At 39.4% G+C, this 17666-nt stretch overlaps 2 protein-coding genes across 5 annotated transcripts in view; one reads left to right on the top strand and one right to left on the bottom strand.

Moving 5' to 3' along the window:
- The window catches only part of LOC129775244 (UDP-glycosyltransferase UGT5-like), a 48905-nt gene extending 41003 nt beyond the window's left edge, over positions 1-7902 (top strand). For all 4 annotated transcript variants that reach the window (XM_055779720.1, XM_055779722.1, XM_055779721.1 and 1 more), the window contains 2 exons: positions 7194-7300; positions 7371-7902. In XM_055779720.1, coding sequence (XP_055635695.1) covers positions 7194-7300; positions 7371-7766 — 503 coding nt within the window. In that variant the 3' untranslated portion in view covers positions 7767-7902. The remainder of the gene's footprint in view (positions 1-7193; positions 7301-7370) is intronic.
- LOC129775243 (sterol carrier protein 2) lies at positions 7809-16317 on the bottom strand. The gene is made up of 5 exons (XM_055779719.1): positions 16067-16317; positions 9295-9809; positions 9000-9216; positions 8266-8932; positions 7809-8205 (listed from the first exon to the last, which is right to left on the bottom strand). Exons 1-5 carry the CDS (start codon positions 16109-16111, stop codon positions 8015-8017), a joined length of 1635 nt encoding a protein of 544 aa, XP_055635694.1. The 5' UTR covers positions 16112-16317; the 3' UTR covers positions 7809-8014.
- Between the last annotated feature and the right edge of the window lie 1349 nt (positions 16318-17666).

Here is a 17666-nt window from a genome sequence, read left to right as displayed (position 1 = left end):
ACTTGCTCCTCTTTCACGATGCCGGTCGCGAGCACTAGTCGTCAAACTATTCTTTCCGTTAGTCTCGTTGTTGATACCGACTGTTATTCAGTTTACCGTTGAGAGTGGATGACGTCCACTAGTACCTAAGTATTACAACGAATAGAAAACAGAATCAACATTGGAAGCTCTTTCTTCACGTTTAAAATTCAAGCTTCGGAGATTGATGGTTCACCAACGTCGATGGCAGTGAATCAAAGCGATCCAAAGCGTGTGACATGCTGCTTTTTAAACGGTTTTATTGAGCTGTTTGTATATTTGTAAATTTTTGCGGACTACATGTTTTCGTGAAAACTCATCAATATGGGTATCAAATGAATGGAACATATTATATTAGTATTAGTATCTAATACCATATTATGTATATCTAATATAAAATGGTATATCATGAAAACATTGCGAAAAAAAAGAAGTGAGATATAAAAAATTTTAAAATATGTTTGGGATATGAAACGGGGAGAAAACTGTGTCGTTATCGAAAACTGCTATGCTCTCCCGACTGATAATTCGACATGATCGACATTAGGGGAGATGGGGGTAAGACGGACATGTTAAGGAAAACTTCAATTGTATCTTTGGAAACTCATGTTTTCAAAAATTTAAAAACAGTTTCTTACAGTTCAATATACTGGTTTTCGAAATAACCGGCCAAATGTTTTATAAAAATGTGTTTTTCCATGTTTTTTTACTGAAATTCAAGCAAGCCGAAAAGTACAACATTTTTATCGGTGCGGGTATAATGGACAGGTTCATAATATACGAAGCGTAGAGGTTTATCGCTCGCGAGAGGAATAATTTCACTCTCTCCCAGTGTTTGTGCATCCAGTAACTGAAATAGAACAAAAAAGAAAGCAATACAAAAAAGAGCTCAATCCCTTCTTCCCTTCACTTTCCATCATGCATTGGATGGGATTATGGATATGACTGTCCATTTCATCCCCCCAGTGCAATTATTTCAATAATTCAAATTTACCATTTACGAATGAATTTACTTTTCCGTACATACCTAATATCGCTTCTCTGTCAACTCACAAACCGAAATATAACCATCAGCGAATTCAATTTTGCAATTAAACCACTCAAAATGCTTAATATCGAAGCTGCAAAAGTTACATCCACGCGCGGAATCATGTTCGATTTTCGGTTTTTGTTTCTCTATTCCACTTTTGATCAGTATGAATACTGATCAAAAGTGGAATAGGATGGTTTAAATATTATAGAATAGCATGTAGAAGGGTTTCCCATCAAGAGAAATTTGAAATTCATAATGCAACTATACAAATCAACCACCTGTCCATCATACCCCCACTGTCCGTCTTACCCGCGGCTCCCCTATATGGATCAAGAGAAATCAGTTCTAGTGATTATAAAAAGCTCTGTAATGAATTGATTTCGGAGCTGGCAAAGCGAATTAAAGATCTTGAGTCAGACGAATTAGTAGCCAAATCAATGCTGCTAGATCCTCGCTTCAAGCAGTATATAGAAAGATAATAGAAAGTACATCAATGCACACCAGTCGTTGATGAGGACGCTGAAAATGACATCCAGAATATGTGATGAAGATTATTGTGATAGAAATATATCAGAGAAAACCTTCAGTAAAGTAATATTTTTACTATTCTCTGCACTAATTATTGTTTTAAATTTTCTTTTTTACGTCTTCCATTCTTTACATATCCGAATAAAACACTTCTTGAAAAAAGGCGTCGAGCCGCTCAAATGAGTCGGCTCTTTTCATTGAGCGCACGGCTCTGAGCCGCCCAATGAAAATAATAGTTTTGCCCTAGATAGTGCGGACTGAATCAAAACGGCTGTCAAAAAAGATCCATTTGAAATGTCAAAAAAGATCCAACGATCGGGAGTGTTATTTTTACTATGATAATCAACACTATTAAAAAGGTATTGTTATCAAAGGCAAAAATAATTAAACTTATAAAATGAACGAACTACATTTTCCGTCAATTGTTTAATTGACCATTGCATCTCTGAAAGAGCATCTTATATTGCAAGGTATCAGAACCTGACAGAATATCAACAACCTACGAATAACGCTTAGCTCACTCCATGATTATAATGTGGGATCAAAATTCAACAGTGGCGAATTTCGATACGTACATGCACGAAAACAGCTTTGCTAGTGAAGCTGACCGAATGAAATCCGCGTAATTATGATCCGCTAGTGCTTGTGATGAATATAACGGTAAAGCAATCTGCGCTTCGGGTTGATGATGGACGTAATCTTCTGAGTCAACTACCAGCCTAATTGTGGAGAGGGCATTACGGTTTCTCACGAGGTATTTTTATCCGGTTAAAATGTAACGATGTATATCTATCAAAATAATCCTGAAAATGTGTATGAAAGGTTGATACACTTTTGGTTTTTAATAATTCAAACATCGTACTTACTCCACACCCTTATTCGGAACTAGTTTGTCGTCTCCGCAAAAATCGACCCAGCGCGTCTGGAAAAACGTTTCTGAGGGTATACGATAAAAGCATACGCGAACATTTTCGCTCGTATTCGGGCAGCCTTTCACTGAGCAACGCATTTTAAATGTCCACTTCCCCTGATATAATATTTTTTCGAACGAAATAAAAACAAACGAAGTCACAGTCACGTAAATGTTTACTCCTGCGATTCGACAAAAAGTGGAACGAAGAGTTGCCAAATGATTTTTAAAAATGTCTGTAAAAATATGTGAAAGTCTGTTAAAAATGTGGAGATGTCTGTAAAAGTGTGCGGATCTATACTTTGTACATCGCGATGCACGTAAGATTGTCTATTGTATATTATTGTATATTTTGTATGTATACATCCATTCCATGCCAAACCGATAAAGTGGTTCTCAGATTTAGATGAAAAGTGGTAGTTTTGTTCTTTATCGCAAAACATTAGACCCCTATTATCTATATTCTATATATATATATATATATATATATATATATATATATATATATATATATATATATATATATATATATATATATATATATATATATATATATATATATATATTTTATATTTTTCTTGGAAGATGAGGATGTTTTACATAACATATCTCGATTTCAGAGACGCTATTTTTTCGTTTTTTGAGTTATGATTTTTCAAAGTTAACCGGTGATCCGAAAAACCATTTTTCCCCTTGAGAACCACATTTACGTTTTAGGGTGTTCCGAAAAATCACTTTTTTCTAAAATGACTTTTTTCAAAAATTCATAACTTTCGAACCACTGAATCAATTTAGATAATCGGTATATCGAATGAAAGCTAGCCTTTTATTGAAAAATATTGAACTTGCGAAAGCCATGGATTTTATTTTCGCAATTATTGATTGTAGTCGTTTTCTATTGTTTTCATGGCTTTGGACTAGAGGGCGCTATACTTTTTTATATTTTTTCTTGGAAACTGCGGATTTTTTACACAATATATTTCGATTTCAGAGATGCTATTTTTCGTTTTTGAGATATGACCGGCTTTTGACATTATCGGGAAATTACAATCTGTCAAGTTTTAATAATCTAATTGATAGTTCTCATAGGTGCTCGACTCTGTTCGCTTACTGTCATGTAATTTCGAAGTGTAGTATAGTTATTGTATAATATGTATTGTAGAAGAATACAAGTTTTCATTCATCGTGAAGAATCGTATCGTCGGTTTCGTCTGCAATGATGTCAGGGCAAAAGTACTTATGAAATAATAAAAAATGTTGACGTGTACAAGTTATTGTTCCAAACAAAACACCAACAGAATGCAAACGATACTGAAGTATTGTCGTCGGCCACTGAGCGATACTATGCTCACGACATCAATGCGGTGCGATCTATTTTGCGCACGTAACCACTGTGGTGACACCGGCAGTTAGGCGCTTGTTTGCGCATATAACCTCTATGGTTAGGCCGGACGGCAAAGTGTTAATGAATGACTCAAAAAATAGGTCTAACGTCATGTGTATTGATATAAACTAAATATAAAAACTTTTTATGTATTAAAACCATGGAAAAATGTCATACGGTGAGTCAAGTATCTTTGATTTGATGAATAGAGCCTCTTATTTCTCATAAACCTGTGAAATATTGTTATATCCAAAAAGTCTGCAACAAAAATAAAAAGTATTTTACAGATATGTCTGTAAATTTACAAACATATCTGTAAATCTGGCATCTCTGGTGGTCTGAGAATTTATTGCAAGAAATCGCTTGAAAAAATGCATGAATTTGCTTGAAAATGAAGTGAATTGAGTCCGCACCACTTAGGTTTTGCCCATCTCTATTGGGAATCCGACTGGTACGAGACGACAAAGAGCGCAGCGAGCAAGGCGGTTAGACCGGAACTAAGTGCCCGCGGAATTGAAGAGAGATAGCCACGAACCGAGTTAATTGGAGAAGAATTGTGAATCAGGTCATGTTGTAAAAACGTTAAGCCAAAATAACTAAAGAAATGGATGAGGCAGAGTCTCGTATCTCAATTCGTTACAACTTGTGCAGGGTCGGTTATGCGGTTATGCGGCCGGGCGGACAAGAATTGGTCCCTTCATAGTTGACCAATATCGGGTACATTCGTCGGAGCTTCTGGTGCATTTCGTTGATTTTTTGGCAGTACTTCTCCGCCGTAATCGTTTCGTCCGGATTCAGGAAGCTGTGATGGATGACACCGGCTACAGACCACCAAACAGTCACCATAGCTTTCTTTTGGTGAAGTACTGGCTTCAGAAAGTGTTGTGGAGCTTGAACGCGGTCCAACCACTGAGCCGAACGTCGTCGATTGTCGTAGATGATCCATTTCTCATCACACGTCACAATTCGATCGAGAAATGGGTCGTTATTGTTGCGCAGAAGGCACCTCGAAACGCCTTTTTTTATTTTCGTTCAGTTCGTGAGGCACCCATTTATCCAGTTTTTTTGACTTCCCTATCTCTTTCAAGTGTTTGGAAGTTGTCATAGGCGTCACATCCAATTCTGCAGCAAGCTCTCGAACAGTTGTGCGTGGATTGGCGTTGAGGAAGCTCTCAGTTGGTCGTTGTCAACATCGGATGGCCGACCACTACGTTCGTCATTTTCAAGGCTCTCCTCACCAATTTCTTGAGCCACCATTGTGCCGTACGTTCGTTAGTGGTCCCTGGGCCAAACGCGTCGTTGATATCGCGAGCTGTCTCCACTGCTTTTCGGTCTAACGTCTGCTTCATTTAATATTGGAACACAAACAATTGCGTGTAGTTCAGTCATTTATTAACGAATTCATAATTTGTTTTTCATACAAATGTAGCATTTACTTTACTCTTTCATAAAAAAAAATTAAAAAAAATTATTCATTGCTGTTTCGAAGAAATTCTCGTACTTTTCCCGTAATACGGCACATTAGGCGGTGCACACCCTTTTCGTCCACCGTTTTGGCGATTTGATTCCACCAGTTCTTCATTTGAGTCATGTTCCTAACAAGTTTTCCCTTTGCCTTAAGCCTCCGCTTCGTGATTGCCCAGTATTTCTCTATCGGCCGGAACTGGGGGCAGTTTGGGGGGTTGAGGTCCTTCGGTATTACGCTGACCCCGTTCGTTGCGTACCATTCCATAACCGTTTTGCTGTAATGGCAGCTTGCGAGGTCCGGCCAAAACATTACTGGACGGTCGTGGGCACGAATAAACGGCAGAATCCGTTTCTGTAGGCACTCTTTTTTGTAGACTTCTGATGTCATTGTCTTGTCAGTGAGAAATACTTTGGTTTTCTGTCCACAACTGCATATCCCCTGCCAAATCATGTACTTGCGGGCGAATTTATCCGCAAACACGAACTTAAATTTTGCAGGTACATCCCCCCGAGCCGTCGCCAAATAAAATTTTTGACCTGGGATTTGCCCAAAGTCCGCCTTCACGTAGGTCTCATCGTCCATCAGAATACATCCGTCGAACTTGGTCAGCACTTGGTCGTACAGCTTTCGAGCACGGATTCTGGCCACATTGTTCTGCTTCAGCGTCCGATTTGGCTGTTTGCTGGCTCGGAATGACCTTATTCCTTCCCGGAGACGAATTCGTCGCACCGTACTGTGAGCGGCCTGGAACTTATTGGCCAAATCGCGGTCTGAAAGATTGGGATTCCTCTTGACGGCCTTGATGACTTTCCCACGCAGTTTCCGGTCGACAGTTCCACTCCGACGCTTCGAATGCGGCTTCCGAGCCGTCGTCAATGTTTCCTTGTACTGCTTGATAACACGGCATACGGTATTTCTGGGCATTTTAAGCTGTTTAGCTAGCTTAGATGCCGACAACAATGGATTTTCAAGAAAACTGTGCACAATTTTATCTCTCCGTTCGGCTTCCATGGCGGTTGTTTACAAAATGCTATCGTTTGGTGTTTTGACATAAATACATGGTGAAAGGTAATGAATTTCCCGACACGTGGGTGAAAAAAGTTTCCAAATCCGTCCACTAGGAGCGCCACAATGAGCAAAAGAATTTGTTCCAATATTAAATAAAGCAGACTTTAGCTTGAACTGGAACAAGAAAATCGTGCGAATTTGCCTTCTCTCCATGCTGTTTGAAGTCCTGAAAAAAGTGGAACTATTTTTTAAACAATATCACTACAACGAATAGAAAGACGCGCTTCAAAATGACATATAACATTAATGGATTGTAAGCAAATTTTATTTTAAAATACATCGTTTACAATATAAGTAACAAAAACCGCAAGAACTTTCCTCACGACCTAATAATATGAAGTTGGAGAGACTAGAAGAGAAAATGAAAAACTGGATGAACATCCATATTGTGTGTTAATCGGTTGCTTGACTTACCTTATGGTGTCGTCTCGTCCGGATGTTTGTGCTGTATTCAGCTATCTGAGCAGATATCCGGACGAGACTGCATTCAACTATTAATGTTTTGAAGCACATTGTAAATGTCTCTGAAGTGTCCAACAATAAGTTTAAATAAATAATCGATCTCGCGGATGTGGATTGTGGAAGCGATATCAACGATAGATAGTCGAATTCAGCTGTTGTTTTCGAGATTAACTAGAAACCCCGGTCACTGCATCACAGAATATATTGCATCGGAAACAAAATATATTTCATCGAGTCAAGCTTTGTGTAAAGCGGCCTGCATTATCTCTCCTACCCATTAGTTCAATAGTTAAACCTTTTATATCTTTAATTTCCACTTCAGGTCATCCAAAGGTTCGTGTCTTCATGAGCCACGGTGGACTGCTAGGGAGTTCGGAAACCGCTTATTGTGGCGTCCCGGTAGTGGTAACCCCAATGTACGGCGATCAGGTAACCGTTGCACTATCCCCCTTTCAAAAACCATTTGATTTTCACTACCACGTATTTTTACACCTTCCAGTATAACAACGCAGCAGCGCTGGAGCACCGGGGCATGGGCGTCGTACTGCCGTACGAACAAATCACCCGCGAGAGCGTGTACGAGGCGCTCAAGAAAGCTCTCGAGCCGGTCAAGATGGAGAACGCTAAACGGGTATCGTTTTCGTACAGGAATCGGCCCCAGACTGCTGTCGATACGGCGGTTTGGTGGAGCGAACATGTCGTTGCCACGGGTGGCCTCCCGTTGGCTAAAACATACGCCACCGAGATGCCGTGGTATTCGTACCATGTGCTGGACCTGCAGGTAGTCATCTATACCTTCCTTACGGTTTACATCTCCTGCTGGGTGTGGCTGTTCAAGCGGGTCTGCTGCCGGGGGGTATCCGGATTTAGCGATGAGAAGGTTAAGACTAACTGAAGCGAAAGGGTTTAGTCAATTGTTTTAGACTGTAGACAATAGTTTAAAAAAAGGTATTTTATTTTTACTTTACACATTTTAGTGGTAAAGTTTGATAACGATTTGATACAATAAAAATTTTACATGACGTTCACTATCACCAGTGTTTGTATTTCGTATAAAAATATATAAACTTTTTACATGCATAATATAAAGATCGCCACTTTCCGCAAATGCCTTGGTGGAATGCGTATCTAGGAAAGCTGTACTTATAGTTTCGATCGAAGCTGCTCGATGCGGGAGTGAGCACTTCTCTGCAGATCCACGAGCTTCATTGCCAGACCCATGTTGCCCTGTACTTTGACCTTGCCCTGGAAAAATGCCTTTTGCGGATTAAGCTTTCCAGAAATCAGATCCACAACGTCAACATCGTTGATGATGAATGTTACATCGGGTTTATCTGGAATCAATTGTCCTGAATCAATATCATTGTTACGAGTATGATTATCTTATCAGTTACCAGTTCCCTTGTATGTAACCGATCCTTTGCCAGACTTCGCATTGATGACCCAATAACCCTCCGCACCGTCAGGTCCATTGGTCACCTTGAACCCATAGATTCCTCGTACTTTCTCAATTAATTTTTCCTCGTCGTCTTGCATCGCTTCTTCCAGCAGCCTCATGTAGGGCGTAACCAGAAAACCGTCCGGTGTATCCTTGATCTTACCAGCAGCCGTAAGGTTAGTGCGAATTGAATTTTTCGCATAGGGGAATCCCAGTCGGTACAGGGCAACGACAGCCGCCCCACCGAGACCAATATTATGCTGCAGGGCCAACTTAGCTCCCTTCACCTGCCGTTTGCCTGCTTCTCCCCGTAGCTGCCAGCAAAGCTCGGAGCACTGGGCCAGCCCTGTAGCACCGAGGGGATGACCCTTGGAAATTAATCCACCGCTAGGGTTGACCACAACTCGCCCCCCGTAAGTGTTATCTCCTCGATCGATGAACTCTGCCGCTTTGCCCGGTTGGCAGAGTCCGAGCGCCTCGTACGTGATCAGCTCGTTTGCGGAGAAGCAATCGTGCAGTTCCACCACGTCAACATCCTGTGGTTTGAAGTTCGTTTTGCAGAACACCTTCTCGGCGGCGTTCTTCGTCATGTCGTAGCCGACGATCTTCATCGCGCTTCCCTCCTATGGAATTTTGAAATTTTTTGAGGTTTGGATTGATGTTGGGAATAAAGTTTGTTTCTCAACTTACACTGAATGAGGAAGGCAGATCGGTGGACATTTCCATTCCGAGTATTTCGACGGCTTGCGCTTCCAGACCATGTCGTTTAACGAAGCTTTCCGAGGCGAGGATGCAGCACGCGGCACCATCACTCGTTGGGCAGCACTGCAGCTTTGTGAGAAATTCGTGCACTTGTGAAGATTTCACAATCTGATCGAATGAATACTCGTCTTGGAACTGTGAGTAGCTGCAAGAGAATAAATTCGCCCGAATGTAAGCTACCGTGAAAACAAAAAAAAACACGCTTCAATTATCGATCACTTACGGATTGTTGGTGGAATGTTTGTGATTTTTGTGAGCGATTTTAGCGAAATGCTCCGGCTTAGTGCCGTATTTCCGCATATGCTCCAACCCAGCATTTCCGAAAAGTTGAGCCGCAAGTGGAGCACCTGTGATATCATGCGTCTCAGCCATGGCGCTAACGAGCAGTTCCACAGGGTTCGTGCGGTCCATATATTTGGAGGTCAGTGAGCCACGTTCCATTTTCTCGAAGCCAAGCGCTAGAACGCAATCGTTGTTCCCCGTTTCGATCAACTGCTTGGCGAGCAGCAGAGCGGTCGACCCCGTAGAGCAGTTATTGTTTACATTGTACACCGGGATACCGGTGAAACCGATCTCGTACAGAGCACGCTGACCACAGGTTGAATCACCGTAAACGTAACCGACGGTGGCTTGCTGTACATCGGCGTACTTGATGCGGGCGTCATTCAGTGCCTTCGTCACGGCCTCTTTTGCCATCTGTGGATAGTCGAAATCCTCCCGGCGGCCGGGTTTTTCGAACTTCACAGGAGGTAAACATCGGATTAAAACAATGGTTCTTTACAGTTATCAAAAGTATATTTTTGTCTTATCAGAGTAGCAGTAGTACAAAGTAAAATTCGCGATAAGATGAAGTGAAACTGCTGGTCATTGAAGATAACGCGAAATAACAGATGAAAGTTCAAGCGATTTATCTTGACTTGCAGGCAGGGTGTACGTTTTGCTGCAACAAACAAGATTTTGTAAAAAGCGCTACAGGAAGCAATTGGAAACTATAAACGTTGTTTGGTCAACAACCCCAACCCCAAGCGGTGGTTGCAAGCCGGTTTTTGAGGCAACTCGTCAACAAATGCTACATAGATCGCATATTTTCTGTTGTGGATGAGAAAGCAGCAATGAATAACATCCATTTTAAGTCAATCATTTGTTTATTTCTTTACTGAACAGTGTTACGTAAGTATACCGGCATGAATTTTGATGACTCATAGAGGACGCGAAACAAATCCCCGCTCGAATGTCGAGATTTCAAAAAGAAATGAGCACAGTGACTCCCAAAATTGAGCTTCGTTATTATGTTTTCAACCAATTTGTTTATTTATTTAGGCTCATTAGCATTTCAATTGTAACAGAACCGGATTTTAATCGTGTACATTTTACAAGTGTATGGTAGCTATAAATGGTAAATTAAACAGTAGCCATTCACGCGTAAAAGTATTCCTTCTGTTCTTCCATTGTTTAGTAGACCGAACAGCGGAGACAGTTAATATGATCATTGTTGTGTTATTGATAGCACCACAGCCCGATGTTTTTTCTTGTTGCAAGTAGAGCTGGTATATGGATAGAGAGAGGTCAGGGCCCTGTAGCATAATCAAAATTACACTAATAATATTAGTCTTGTAACTTGCAACTTGCAGATTCCAGATGCATGATAAATTTAGAAGTACAAATTTACAAGTCTAATATTACAAGTTGTTTATATTAGAGTATGGAGTCTATTTTAGAACATAAAGGATTTTAGAACATATGGAGTCTATTTTAGAACATAAAGGACGTTTGTCGACCGTTTGCCGTTCAGAGGGCGTTTGGACGTTGTTTCAGTTTCTAAAATATAACATAAAGGACACTAAAGTTCCCCAAACGAAACATTTACTTTATAATTATAAATAAATTAATAATAGAATGCTACTAATAAGTTTGAACTAATCTTGGGGGACCTCCGTACTCTAAGGATTAATATTATTAGTGTTATATATTACATATTACAAGTAAATGTTGCATAAGTAAAATACAACAGCAAATTATTAGTTTCGACTTGTACTTTTTTCTACAACTTCGAGTTGACCCATAATTTCGTTCACAAGTTCGTTTTTCGAACAATTAAGATTTTTTGTTTGAATTTTTCGAATACACCGTTTCAACGTTTTAGATGGATCCAGTAAGGAAAAATGTTGTTTTGCATCAATACAAATGCCGTAGAGTGAATTATTACGCACCCGAAATAAATTCTACTTTTCATCATGAAGCTGATTTTTTTGCAGCTTTTCGGATGACTCCTATGAAGGTAGAGCAAATTTTGCGAGCAATTGATCCTCACATCGAGCTTTCTAATCGTGGAGACGCGCTCAAACCACGCCAACAATTGAGCGCAACCTTACATTGGCTCGACCAAGGAAGCCAATGCAATAATTTTTTTTCTCCCTTGTTGGGTGTGAACCACTGCTTCCATTATTTTCAACTATTGTAGTATGCCCAACTTATTCTACTACGCTTCAAGCTTTTCTACTGCTTATTGACGAAGAAGTAGACTGGAAGCTATAGCGAGATAGGTGCCAATAAGGAATAATCTGTTTGATGAAATTAATAGTCCTGATCGGCGACACTGATCAAACTTCCTTGGGCTCCAGAAAAGCCTTATCAAGGTGTTGAAGTCTGCATCTTGTTAATGCTCCACAATTGCAGAGCAAATGTTCCGAAGTTTCGCTTTCGGCATTACAAAAGCGACAAATATCATCAATGCAATGATACCGGGCTATGTCAGAGAATTCACGTCTCAACAGTGGGAAAACAATAATATCCATTAAACAAACTTTGACTATGACAGATTAATGAGACGTTACTAAGTACTAGTACTAATATTATTAGTCCGATGTAAGATTGTAATGCAACCCACAATATTTGAACTCGTAGCTTCTAGACTTGTAACTTGTAACTAATATTATTAAACTGGGCCCAGGACTCTGACCGTGAACCGATCACCATCGCTGATGATTGTTGCGTAGAGGTAGTTATTCTATAACAACACAAAATGATCCCTGAGTTTTGAACTTACGATCGATCGCTAAGTAAGCGAACGCGCAACCAATGCACAATGGTCCAGGAGATGCATTTAAGGTGAAATTAGCATTTAGAGCTCGACAGTTATTCTCTAGACAAAACTGTCTTCGACAAAGTTGTTACATATGATAGAGCGCTCATTTTCATGTTATCAAAAATAGGGTGAACAAAACCAAAATTGTAGATGAAATAAAAAATATAACTTTTTTATCTTTATAGATAGAGATAAATATAGTTCGACAATATTGTAGCCCCAGTTATTTGATACTGGGACCAACATCGATATATGCACGCGGATCAAGAAAGCGAGGGCTGACTGCGAATTTAAGGAAGACATTAAGATCAAACCAGATCTGTCACCACACCAAAATTCGGATCTTTAACTTCAACGTAAAATCAGTGCTGTTTTATGCTTATGAGACGCGCGAAAGCTTCAGGTGTTTGTGAACTGATGCTCGAGGTATATAATTCGGGTCTGGTGGTCAAACAACTGGATCTCGAATTGCAAGCTCCATCGTCGTTGCCAGCAACGCCGATATTAACAGAGATCCAGGAGCGTAAGTGGTGGTGGGTAGGCCGCACATTACGGAAGAGTGGTACTGAAATCTGCAAACAAGCATTACACTGGAACCCACAAGGACATCGCAGCAGAAACTGGCCCAGAGGTTCCTGGCGACGGAGCCTCATAAACGAGATGAGAGGAAGGGACCCAAATTTGACCTGGACACGGGTCAAGGCGAGAACTGCAGAACGCTCAGCATAGAAGCTTCTAACGAAGGGCACTATGCTCCCAGCATGGAGCGCAGCAACAATAAGTAAGTTAGAATTTCGATGACATCGCAATGGTTTTGGTATTTTTTTCTAAAAATGTGAATATTTCCGAATTTTTTTGTTTGATTTATACTCAATTATTTTTAAAATCAGTACTGGTGCTAAGCCCACAAAACGTTATGGTAAGTTTTGTTCAAAAAAAACCCTTAAGCGTTAATTTGGCAAATTTTAAGCGGAAAATTTCAAAATGTAGCTTCAGGGTGAAATTGATCAATCTGTTTTTCAGAATTTTCTAGTATATGCACAAAAATGTATAGAAAATCAATTATTTCTCCATTTACGGCCATTTTAATGATAATTCAAGGGGTTTGAGGTGACAAAAACATGATTCAATTCACCTAAAGGTGTCGCCATGCCTTTCCATAATTCGATTTAAACACTGATCTCCAGGTCATCCGGAGACCATTCCGGTTATCCTAATGTGGCCAAACTCTTGAAAAGTTTAAAATTAAATTACATAATACCTCTGGAAATTTGGGTTTGTTTTCAGTAATACGTTTGATCAATTTCACCCCGGTGATCAATTTGCCCCCGGATGACGGTACCAATAATCGAAATAACACCGATGGGTTTCTTTAAAAAAATATTTTTTACAGCAAGGGTTAAACAGGTGATTGGCATGAACAAACGCTGTCGAAATGAACATGTTGACAAATTAATATAGAACAAATTGTATGATTCAATGAAAACGTTTACAAATCAAATACGTTGGAGCCAAATCTTGATTTCTTGTATGTGGATTGAATTAGTTGCCTGGACCACAGAACTCGTTCAGCTGCATAGCTCGAAACTAAAAATTTCTGCACGTAATATCTTCGCTCCGAATACAGATGCATAGGGGAACCGTGGGTAATTCGGACAGTGGGGGTAATATGGACAGGTGGTTGATCTGTATAGTTACATTTTGAATTTCCAATTTTTGTTAATGAGAACACCTTCTACATGTTATTTAATAATACTTAAACCACCTTATGGCAATGAATACAGATCAAATGTGGAAAAAGGAAACAAAAACCGGAAATCCTACATGATTCCGCGTCAGGATGAAATTTTAGCTGCTTCGATATTAAGCATTTTGAGTGATTTAAAATAAAAATTCAATTCGCTGATGGTTATATCTCGGTTTGTGAGTTAACAGAGAAGCGATATTAGGTATGTACGGAAAAGTAAATTCATTTTTGAGAGGAAAAATTTAAATTATTGAAATAATTGTACTGGTGGGGTAAAACGGACAGTTGCCAGTGGGAGTGAGATGAACTGTGGAAAGTCTCTTTAATCTATTCCTAAGGAATGCCGTGCATCTATAAATGGAAATCAAATCGCCAAATGTGGACTGTTTAGAAGCTGACTGGAACCAAAAACAAAATAGTTAAGGGGCTGTCCGTTTATACTGCTGAAAAGCACGATAATACTTCTAAGTGGATTAATTCGATTTTTTCATCATTTAACGGACATTCGTGATGAGTTCAGACCTTGGTTGAATAAAATTGTTACTCTCGCGAACGATAAACCTCTACGCTTCATACATTACAAACCTATCCATATTACCCCCACCACATGTCCATTATACCCGCATCGAAAAAAAAAAGTTTTTTAGTCTGTTTTAATTTTATTAAAATACATTGAAAAACTCTTTTTGTAAAATATTTGGCCAATTAGGTAGAAAAACAGTATATTGAATTGCAAGGAACTGCATCAAAGTTATGGGAAACATGAGTTTCCAACGATATAATTGAAGTTCTTCTTAACATGTCCGTTTTAGCCGCTCCTCCCCTACTCATGAATCAGCCTGACTAAAGAACAGTAAAGAGCACGCAAATACAAGGGATCATTATAACATTCGGGGATTTTTTGGATGAATCTTAGTCCACGGTTAGCTTTGTCATTATATCCGAGTAGTGCAGTTTGATAGCACTCCAAGATCTTTAACTTTCTCGACGCGTTCGCGCTGTTCGTACTGAGTTGTGTAGTTGTGTATGATATGGTTTTTACATCTCCGGAAAGATATGACCGATTTTTTAGCGACGATAACTTTGAGAAGATTTTTACCTTACCGCAAAACGATCCAAGCGGTCTTGCAGTAGTCGAAGCATGGAGAAGAATTCCTCCGACTGTTACGAAAAAAGTTGGATCGATGCCTCGCCGGTTGAAAACTGTAATTGATGCGCGTAGAAGACACATCAAGTATAAAGGGAACAATCAATCGATCAGCTGCGCAAAATGTGCATGGAAATGGAATTAGCGTGTGTTTAATTTTTGGTCGCTAAAATCCTTATTGTCTCATTATCTCTTATTTTGAACAATAATAAAAGTAACTTTTCTTGGAAGCAACAATCATTTATATTTAAAATTTAGAACTATACGAAAAAACTAAGGTGTTCACCATATTCGGGGAGTAACTGTAGACAATTTCATCACAAACACGCGTCGTCACCAAAGCCGATAACCAAAACAACCACAGATTCCAGTTCTTCGATCCAATCTACCAAATCAACTAATCTTGATAATGCAAATCACACACGACGATCGGTTCCTCATATTTGTATTTTATAGTTTTCACCCAGTCGTCTTCCAAACGCTGTAATAAAGAAGTGATAAAAGGTCGCTTCTTCGCCCCACCTATCATCGGTGCTTATTTTCTACCAAATGCATGGTTCCGGAAGCGTTATTCAGTCCGCGGATTGTTTGACCAATACAAAGTAGTATCAAGCTGTGCAACGTCATTGTCGGTTTTGCATAAACTCATTTTTTGCTCGCGGTGTTTAAAGTGCAACTTTTGAACTTGAAATCGGATTCGCCGAAGAGTTTGGAGCGGTGCGATTGCATTTGTGTACGTGTAATTGTTCCTTACGCAAGATAATCTGGGATAGTGAAACGAGGTGAGTTACAGGTGTAATGACTTAGCGTAAAAACTATTAATGTGAACCCATACATGATCGTTGAGTGGAAATTGCCGAGATCGTGGATCGACTTCAAGAAATCAGGTTCACGCGTACTGCATTCAGATAGCTGAGTGCCAACTTTCTTTTGTAAATATTGATCATTATAAAATTCCTCATACTTTGAATAACTAATACACGACAAGATATGAAGCAATTTCATGTTAAACTCACTTTGGTCATTCCGACCCCGACGACGTAAACCTTTGGAACACCCATTTTCCGCTGAAATTACGTTCTGTAAACCGAGGATTCTAGATTGATGAGCAGATCTCTTATCTCTCCAGGCTAAGAAAACTAGGCCACAAACAGTTCCTCCACCCCACTGTACGATTAATATATTGCACAATAATCAATTCACACTGCTTGCGAATCTCCAACTAAGCCGAGAACAAGACTCACAATGAACGAAGGCTACGATTAACTCAGGGTAAAATACAAACAGCATACATAAACAGCACTCACCGGTGGTGGAACTCATGTAGCCGTCAGTAGTGGTCATGTTAGTGATGCCCAGTGGGCTTGATGAGCGATGTTTGAAACAGTCGTATGTTTTATGAATGAAAATTGAACTGTACACTGTGTATCTTGAAATCGAATTGCCTTATCCCCTAATGAGACAGAAAGACAGTGGGGAAGGGTGGTAAAGACGGACACTTTAAGTGAAAGTTGATTTTTTTGCGTGTACTTCATAAAAAATATACAACTATGTCACCACAGATTGATAGTCTGAGTCTCTTTATATTAAAATTTGTTTTTGAGGCACAAATTTTACAAAATGAATGTGTCCGGCATCATTGAAACAAATCATTCAAGTTCAAGTTGACAGTGACTCAAATCTGTAATCGTACTCCATCATGCAGATCTCTTTTCCCTTTTTTTGAAAGTCGAAAACAAGCTTTCGGAATATTCTATTTAGATAAAATTATAGTGACATATGAGAGTTGAAAGGTTTGCTATCTGTTTCCAGATTAATGGTTTTGACGTAGGATTACGTCTTTCGGGAACATATTGGGGTACAAATTGAAAATCGAAAATCGAGCACATCGTGAAAATTGTCCAATTTCAAACGCTTATTGTTCAGTCATTTCATGATGGATTGATGAAATTTTTCCGTCAATCGATTTCGGCACTCCATAACAATTTTTTATATTCAATAAAATAATAAATGTCATGAAACTAACTATCGAACAATTGAAAAATCTCAATTCCTATCAAAACGGAAATATTCACTTCTAATTGGTCGAAATTGACGACACATGCGTCGGTTCCCTAACAGAGACATCAAAACCAAGCTGCCTGGGGGAAATCGGCATTGCCAATACATGAAAGTAGGGGGAACTATTGTTCCAACCGAAATGTGTTCCCTAACAGAGACTTCAAAACCAAGCTGCCTGACAAAAATTGGCATTGCAAATATATGCAAGTCGGGGGCATTTTTATATTGCAAGTAGGATGAGTGATACGATTAATACTAGCAAATAAAATATAAATTTGGAACTTTAATATTGGTTGCTTCGTGAAATTTCATATCAATGACCGATAGTGTATAATGAAAAATTTAGCACAAGTGTAATTGTAAAATTGTATATGGTAGCAGTTGTGTTAAAAATGACTTGATATATGAAACGATTTATTTCAATTTTCATAAATAAAAACCAAGGTGTGTTCCCGCTCGAGAGTGGGTTTTGTTATCGATTTCGTTCTGGTGTAGTGGCTGTCGAAGATCGTCGTGGAAACCGATAAAATCGTTGAAATCATCCAAGTAGACCGG

The sequence above is a fragment of the Toxorhynchites rutilus genome, chromosome 3 (genome assembly GCF_029784135.1).
Source record: "Toxorhynchites rutilus septentrionalis strain SRP chromosome 3, ASM2978413v1, whole genome shotgun sequence".
In the NCBI taxonomy this organism is placed as follows: Eukaryota; Metazoa; Arthropoda; class Insecta; order Diptera; family Culicidae; genus Toxorhynchites; species Toxorhynchites rutilus.
This window is presented reverse-complemented; position numbering and strand designations above follow the sequence as displayed.

Bases quoted from the DNA above. Each gene is read 5' to 3' on its own strand.
- LOC129775243 (XM_055779719.1), bottom strand. From the start codon at position 16,111: ATGGGTGTTCCAAAGGTTTACGTCGTCGGGGTCGGAATGACCAAA. The intron at 8,933-8,999 runs GTAAGTTGAGAA...AAAATTCCATAG, and splicing joins ATCTGCCTTCCTCATTCAGT to GAGGGAAGCGCGATGAAGAT. The intron at 8,206-8,265 runs GTAACTGATAAG...AATTGATTCCAG, and splicing joins GGTTACATACAAGGGAACTG to ATAAACCCGATGTAACATTC.